This window comes from Mirounga angustirostris, unplaced genomic scaffold (genome assembly GCF_029215605.1).
Source record: "Mirounga angustirostris isolate CCGP_5_RB_7025 unplaced genomic scaffold, mMirAng1.0.hap1 SCAF_6, whole genome shotgun sequence".
In the NCBI taxonomy this organism is placed as follows: Eukaryota; Metazoa; Chordata; class Mammalia; order Carnivora; family Phocidae; genus Mirounga; species Mirounga angustirostris.
Window position 1 is genome coordinate 3,021,391 of NW_026991714.1, and position 7,532 is coordinate 3,028,922.

The 7,532-nt window shown below is 57.8% G+C and overlaps 1 protein-coding gene across 1 annotated transcript; it reads left to right on the forward strand.

Annotated features, from left to right (window-relative positions):
• The first annotated feature begins 427 nt into the window (after window positions 1-427).
• On the forward strand, window positions 428-7,289 carry LOC135364677 (Fc receptor-like protein 2). The gene is given in 6 exon segments (XM_064593566.1): window positions 428-674; window positions 880-1,161; window positions 3,620-3,907; window positions 4,206-4,484; window positions 6,547-6,549; window positions 6,967-7,289. Coding segments are annotated over 6 exon segments (1,422 nt in total).
• The last annotated feature ends 243 nt before the right edge of the window (window positions 7,290-7,532 follow it).

Below are 7,532 nucleotides of genomic sequence, written 5' to 3' on the forward strand. Positions count from 1 at the left end.
ATTCTGCAGCCCCGGGGCTACTGTCCCAGCTGATGGATGGTTACATCAGGGAGAAGACAATAGGAAGGTGTTTGAATTGTAGCCACTGGGCTGAGCCTCCAAGGAATGAGAGATGCAGACAAAGTTGATCCTGGCTGCCACAGGGACAGGAGGTCACCTTGAATGGATGCAGAGATACAAGTGTCACTTAAAAATCCACATTTGGTCCAGAAATGGGACTGAAACTTTTTCAACAGACATAACATTAACAGGAGGTATGGAAGGCACAAGATGTCAGTAAGGGTTCCCAGGGATCCATGCTGCACAGTGGTGCGTGTGTGTGCATCACCCCTCCCCGACGCGAGCGGGAGTCAGGGTGCTGGGACTGGGTGGGGGCAGGGCTGACGCTGCAGCGTCTGCATCTTTTGCACACTGGCCGAGCATTGACATGCCCCGCTACGTCTATGAAGGAGACGAGGCGGTTGTGAGGCGCTCTGGGGAAAGCAATGACATGGCAGGGAAAGTGACGAACTACGAGGACGGGTCTCTGCTAGCCCCTTCCTACGGCCCCTCAAGCTACACCATTTCAAACGCAAGGCCCAGGGTCGGTGGCTTCTCTTCCTGTGAGGTCCACGAGCTGTCCTTCTGTACACTCAGGACAGGGAAAACGAGATCTGTGTGGCTCACTGTCCAAGGTGAGGCTTCGCCGTTCAAGGGCCTGTGGGGGGGGCACCCGGGTGCGGGCCAGGGGACACACCCAGGGAGGGAGCGATGGTGGGTGGCTGTGTGTCCCTGGGTCTGGGTCTGTGAGTCCTGCTCACTGGGGCTGAGAAGACAGGGCACCTCCCCGCAGGACCTGCACACCGCACGACGGCTGGTCTGTTCCCTCTCTCCCTCCAGAGCTGTTTCCAGCACCCACGCTGACCGTCAGGCCTTTGCAGCCCACCGAGGGGACCTCAGTGACCCTGTCCTGTGACACCCAGCTCCCCTGGGACAGGTCCGGGACGCAGCTTTGCTACTCCTTCTTCAGGGATGACCACACCCTGAGATGAGACAGGAGCTCATCAGAGTTTCGGATCTCGGCCACAGGGAAGGAGGACTCGGGATACTACTGGTGTGAGGTGGCGACCGTGTCCCACAGCGTCTCCAAGCAGAGTCATCGGCCCCACGTGCTTGCGCAGGGTGAGCCCCAGGGGCGGGGCTGCAGGCTGGGTCCTGGGTCGGGCAGAGAAGAGCAGGGCTCCTGGGGAGACCCCAGCTGTGCCTCCCCTGTCCCAGAGGGTACGGCGGGTATGGGGCTATGGGGACTCCCCTGGGCTCTGCCTATCAGTGGCCACAGGGGCGCCATCTCCCAGAGCTCTGCTCTCCCGGTCCACGAAGCGACCATCATAAGCTCTCCCTGCAGCACCTTCTATTCTGCTCAGCGAACAATAGCTAAAGAATCATGGTGTCCATCTGCGGGGAGCTGCCCCCAGCCAGAGGCACCCCGAGCCCAGGGAGAGCCACGAGCAGCAATAGCAGGAGGGGCAGGAAGAGCCCCCAGCACTTACAGTCGCTTCCCGAACGCCAGGCCTGAAGCCGGGCTGCTGTGCTCAGTTCCAGAAGAACCCCTCTGGTGCCCAAAAGTCTCTGGACAGGGAGGACTCTCAGGAAGTTTACCAAGTACAGGCCCTGCTCCGAACAGGCCTAGGGGGAGCCCCGCAGAGCCCTGGGGAGCAGTGCTGTGACGGGATCTGTAATGTGGGTCCGTTAGTATCCCCATTTCACACACGAGGAGCCTGAAAGCACAGAGCAGTCAAGTGACCTGCCCGGGGTAACCCAGCCTGGAAGCGGCGCAGCAGGAATGGGACCCCAGGCACGCTGGGGTCGGCGTCTGCCCCTGCCCCACCCCGTGCGGGTGGACGGCAGTGCGACCTCGGCTGCCAGGCGCCGGACACCTCCAGGCAGCCGGCTGCTGGGTGGGGCTCTCCCTTCATCACCCCCAGAGCCCTGCCACGCTGCTACGAGGCTCCACACTCCATCTTCCAGGCAACGCGGGGTCACGGATGAACTGACCTACCGAGAGCATGCGATGAATAAGCGGCACAGCGCTCCCGCCAGCCCGCTGTCCCCTGTCCTGCTGTTCCGCTGTCCCGCCATCCCGCTGTCCCCGTCCCACCATCCTGCTATCCCCCTGTCCCGCTGTCCCCTGTTCCACTGTCCCACTGTCCCCTGTCCTGTCACCCCACTGTCCCCTGTCCCGCCGCCCCGCTGTCCCCCGTCCCGCCCCCCGCTGTCCCCCTGTCCCCCTCTCCTGCTGCAGGCCAGGCCATGGCCATTGTGTGCCATGCAGTAGCACAGGTGGCCCTGCCGCAGGGCCCTCAGCATGCTCCCTCCCCACCAAACACTCTTCTGCCTACACCTTGGCCTCCAGCAACTCCACCTGCCCAGATGCATAGCAGGCCCTCCAACCCAGGCCCTCACCTGGCCTCACCTGGCCTCACCCGCCCTCACCTGGCCTCACCTGGCCTCTCGTGTTCATGCAGGCATCCCGGTGGCCCTCACCTGGCCTCACCTGGCCTCACCTGCCCTCACTTGGCCTCACCTGCCCTCACCTGCCCTCACCTGGCCTCTCATGTTCATGCAGGCATCCCGGTGGCCTTCGCCTGCCCTCACCTGCCCTCACCTGGCCTCACCTGGCCTCACCTGCCCTCACCTGCCCTCACCTCCCCTCACCTGGCCTCACCTGCCCTCACTTGGCCTCACCTGCCCTCACTTGGCCTCACCTGCCCTCACCTGCCCTCACCTGGCCTCACCTGCCCTCACCTGGCCTCACCTGCCCTCACCTGCCCTCACCTGGCCTCACCTGCCCTCACTTGGCCTCACCTGCCCTCACCTGGCCTCACCTGGCCTCACCTGCCCTCACTTGGCCTCACCTGCCCTCACCTGCCCTTACCTGGCCTCACCTGGCCTCACCTGCCCTCACTTGGCCTCACCTGCCCTCACCTGCCCTCACCTGGCCTCTCATGTTCATGCAGGCATCCCGGTGGCCTTCGCCTGCCCTCACCTGCCCTCACCTGGCCTCACCTGGCCTCACCTGCCCTCACCTGGCCTCACCTGCCCTCACCTGCCCTTACCTGGCCTCACCTGGCCTCACCTGCCCTCACTTGGCCTCACCCGCCCTCACCTGGCCTCACCTGGCCTCTCGTGTTCATGCAGGCATCCCGGTGGCCCTCACCTGGCCTCACCTGGCCTCACCTGCCATCACCTGGCCTCATCTGCCCTCACCTCCCCTCACCTGCCCTCACTTGGCCTCACCTGGCCTCACCTGCCCTCACCTGCCCTCACCTGGCCTCACCTGCCCTCACTTGGCCTCACCTGCCCTCACCTGGCCTCACCTGGCCTCACCTGGCCTCTCATGTTCATGCAGGCATCCCGGTGGCCCTCACCTGCCCTCACCTGGCTTCACCTGGCCTCACCTGGCCTCACCTGCCCTCACCTGGCCTCACCTGGCCTCACCTGCCCTCACCTGGCCTCACCTACCCTCACCTGCCCTCACCTGGCCTCACCTGGCCTCACCTGCCCTCACCTGGCCTCACCTGCCCTCACCTGCCCTCACTTGGCCTCACCTGCCCTCACCTGCCCTGTCTCGTTCACGCAGGCGTCCCGGTGTCGGCAGTGCTCCTGGAGACCCAGCCCCAGGGGGGACAGGTGCTTGCAGGGGAGCGTCTGGTCCTCGTCTGCTCCGTGGCTGAAGGCACAGGGGACACCACGTTCTTCTGGCACAGAGAGGACACGGGGGAGAGTGTGGGGAGCAAGCGCCAGCGTTCCCGGAGAGCAGAGCTGGAGATCCCTGCCGTCGGGGAGAGCCATGCGGGTGGCTACTACTGCGTGGCGGACAATGGCCACGGCCTGGCCCGCAGCGGGGCCCTGAACGTCACCATCACAGGTGAGCAGCGCTCTCCTAATCAGCCAGTGATTGCAGCAGTCTCCCTCTGTGGCAGTGAGGATGTGCCAAGGATGACGTGGGACGGGCTGTGAAGTGGTTAAGAAGCCATGTGAACACGGCAGGAGATCTGTGAGGTGGTGGCGACAGTGACAGATGAGCTAGAGGAGGGGGACAGAGGGACACAAGACATCCCTCATGGGCTGGAGGGACCCTGCAAGGACCTGGGACAAGGACAGAGTGGGCTGTAAGGCCGTCCAGCAGGAGAGACGCTCTCTGACGTTGGCCCTGTCTCCCTCAGTCCCAGCGTCCCGCCCCGTCCTCACCCTCAGGACTCCCGGGACCCGGGCCGTGGTGGGGGACGTGGTGGAGCTTCGCTGCGAGGCCCAGAGCAGCTCTCCCCTGATCCAGTACCGGTTTTATCACGAGGATGTCACCCTGGGGAGCAGCTCGGCCCCCTCTGGAGGAGGAGCGTCCTTCAACCTCTCTCTGACCCCAGAACATTCTGGAAACTACTCCTGTGAAGCCAACAATGGCCTGGGGGCCCAGGGCAGCGAGGCGGTACCACTCAGCATCACAGGTAGGACATGTCCGTATCTCCTTCTAGAGGACCAGCTGCGGTTATGCCAAGCGTCTTTTGCGCTGGGTGATCCTGTGGTCAGGAAACTGGTCTTCAGCTCTTGGGGCTGTGCTCTGCAGGGGCCTTCACCCCACCCACCCCGCCGACCTCTGCAGATCACCGCCCACCCCGCCCCAACTAGCCTCGTCAATACTCAGGAAACGGTGGAAAAACCATGAACAAATTCCGGGATCCAAACTCAACCTCCATAACAACACTCATTTTACTGACGAGGAAATGAGATTTAGATTCGGTACCTCTCCCAGGTCGCTCTGCCGCTGGCCCAAGGTGGAGCTGGAGGCTAGGGTCAGGAAGCATCGCGGTGGTCACACCACGTGTCCCCTCTAACGCATCACCGTAGAGACGTGCATTATAGGGGTCCTCCTCCGGGAAGTCATCGGGTTCCTGCCGAGCCCTTCTTAGTCACCATGTCCTCATGGGCAGTAGCTACGTGACTTTCTGGGTTTGGTATCAGGGAGAGTTTAGCCTCATAGCTATGATTTCAGAAGCACTGCGTGGTCGCTGTGTTTGCAGAAGTTTTGTTTTAAACGGTTTTGTGTTGGACGCACGTGCTACTTGAAACGTCTCTGGAATCGGCCGCAAGGACTTCCCAAGCCTGTGAGATCTTGACTCCCAGCGTCAGAGCTGCTTTCTTATTAGTCTTTCCAATTTTTCTATCCTTTGTTCCATTTGCGTGACTTCCTTCTGAATCAGACAGGCCCACGAGGGTCTATGTTACGGCTCTTTCTCGAGACTCAGGTGCACTTTTATAACTCAAATCTATTTGGGTTTTGGTTTTCTAGTTCATTTAGTTCTAGTTCATCTTCTCCCTTACCTTCAGTATGTTTTCCTCCTTTTTGCTTTAGGCTTACTTTATGTTACTCCTTCTTTAACTTCTCAAGTAAATGCTTATTTACTCTTCATCTTTATTTGCATGTAGTAAATGCATCTAAAACACGTTTCTTCTAAGTACTGCTTGCATCTCCCTGTATAAGTATCAATGTCTAACATTTTCATTTGTTTAATTTCTAAATTATGTGGAATATGGGTTTTCATTTCTTTTGTAACTGGAGACTTACAATTCCTTATGAATAGATTTCACTTTTGTCCTTTAGTTCATTAATTTCTTATAGATTTTTTTCTTTGTCCTTGTGGTTAAACTTGATTAAAGTATATAGACGCATGACTTTTACTTTGGGGAACTTACTAAAAATGTTTTTATGGCCTAACACACAGTTGTCATTTTTGTAAATGCTATATATGCAATTTGACTTTATTTTATTTATTTATTTTAAAATTTTTTATTATTTATTTGAGAGTGAGTGCGAGTGGGGGGAGTGGCAGAGGGAGAGGGTGAATCCTCAGGCAGACACCCCACTGAGCGCAAAGTCCGACGTGGGGCTCGATCCCATGACCCTGAGATCATGACCTGAGCTGAAACCAAGAGTCAGATCATTAACTGACCGAGCTACTCAGACGCCCTTCTATATGGAATTTGAAAAGAATGTGAATTTTCTGTTTGGGATATACAAAGTTTGGTGTTTACTTTTCTATCCGATGAAGCTGGTTGCTTATCTAGTCAGTCTCCATGGCGCCTTATATACGCTTCGTCTTTTCAATCTGTGAGTTTCTGAGAATCACATTCATATGCTACCTGTCATTCTTCCAGGTTTACTATTTCTGCAGGAGCTCTGCTGTGAAGTTGGTAACTGACCATGTCAGATGGGGCACTTTGGTTGCAAAGGATAGAAATGCCATACAAACTGGCTTGAGCCAGAAAAAACCACAAGTGCAGCAGGTGGGAGAGATGGGGACTGGACGTGCCTTAGTGCGCGGCTAGCTCTTAGGGTCCTGTCCTTTGCCACCCCTCTTTCTGTTGTGTCTCTCCATCATTTTTGTTCTCAGAAGGGAGGCTGGTCACTGACAGCTCTGGGCTCCATCCTTCCTCTCTGCTGGAGACCCTCCAGAAAAGGCCTCCTTACAAATCACTCCAGTTTGGAAAAGCAAACAAAGAAATGGACAGAGCGCAGGCTGACCCTGTGGCATGTTTGCCCCCTGCAGAAGGAGCAGCCTTGGGATGGGTGAGGTCACCAATGGGGTGTGAAGCAGCTCTCAGAAGAAACCGGGCAGCTCAGTCCACCGGAATGCTGGAGCCCCCAGGCTTCATCTCTAGGGAAGACCTAGTTCTAGCCTTCTCTCTGCTTTTCTGAGATCTTTCTGAGCTCCTGAGAATCAAAGCATAAATCCCTATGTCCCTACATTCCTTTGTCTTCAGAATGCAGGGCTGCTTTTCCCAGGGCTCTTTAGGTGGGGGCTGCCCTTGGGAGACGGATTCCCTATGTCAGCAAGCCCTCTACCCCACCCCACACCACCCCCACCAAACAGCTTCTCCTGTTTCCCTCCCACATTTCTGAGTGTGATCCAACCCCTCTTGTTTGCAGAGCCCCATCCAAAATCCACTTGACAAATGGTCCCCACCGCTGCAAAGGGCGGGTGGTGATGGAACAGGACGGTAGCTGGGGCACCGTGTGTGATGACGGCTGGGACGTGAAGGATGTGGCCGTGGTGTGGCGGGAGCTGGTCTGCGGAGTAGCCAAGCACACCCCTGCAGGCCTGCTGTACCTGCCGTTGGCAGAGGAAGACCAGTCCGTGTTTCTTCAAGTGGCCCTTGCAACGGGACCGAGGATGCTGGCTGAATGTGAGCAGGTTGAGACCTTTGACTGTGATCACAGTGAGGATGCAGGTGCAGTGTGTGAAGGTAGGTGAGGGCAGGGCCTGGGGTGGGAACCGGCCATCCAGCTCTGAGAACCTTCTCCCCACTCTCTGCATGGCCACCTCCAGGTCACCTCACTGTTCACCACAGCTGTCCCTCCTTCAGAGCTGTCCCTCCTTCTCTATGGGAGAGTGGTCAGGACAGCACCAGAGTTTATGTGAGGTTAGTCCAGGGTCGTGAAGGACTCTCCTATGCGTTCTATTATTAGCCTGTATCTGCCATCTCAAAAAGACAGA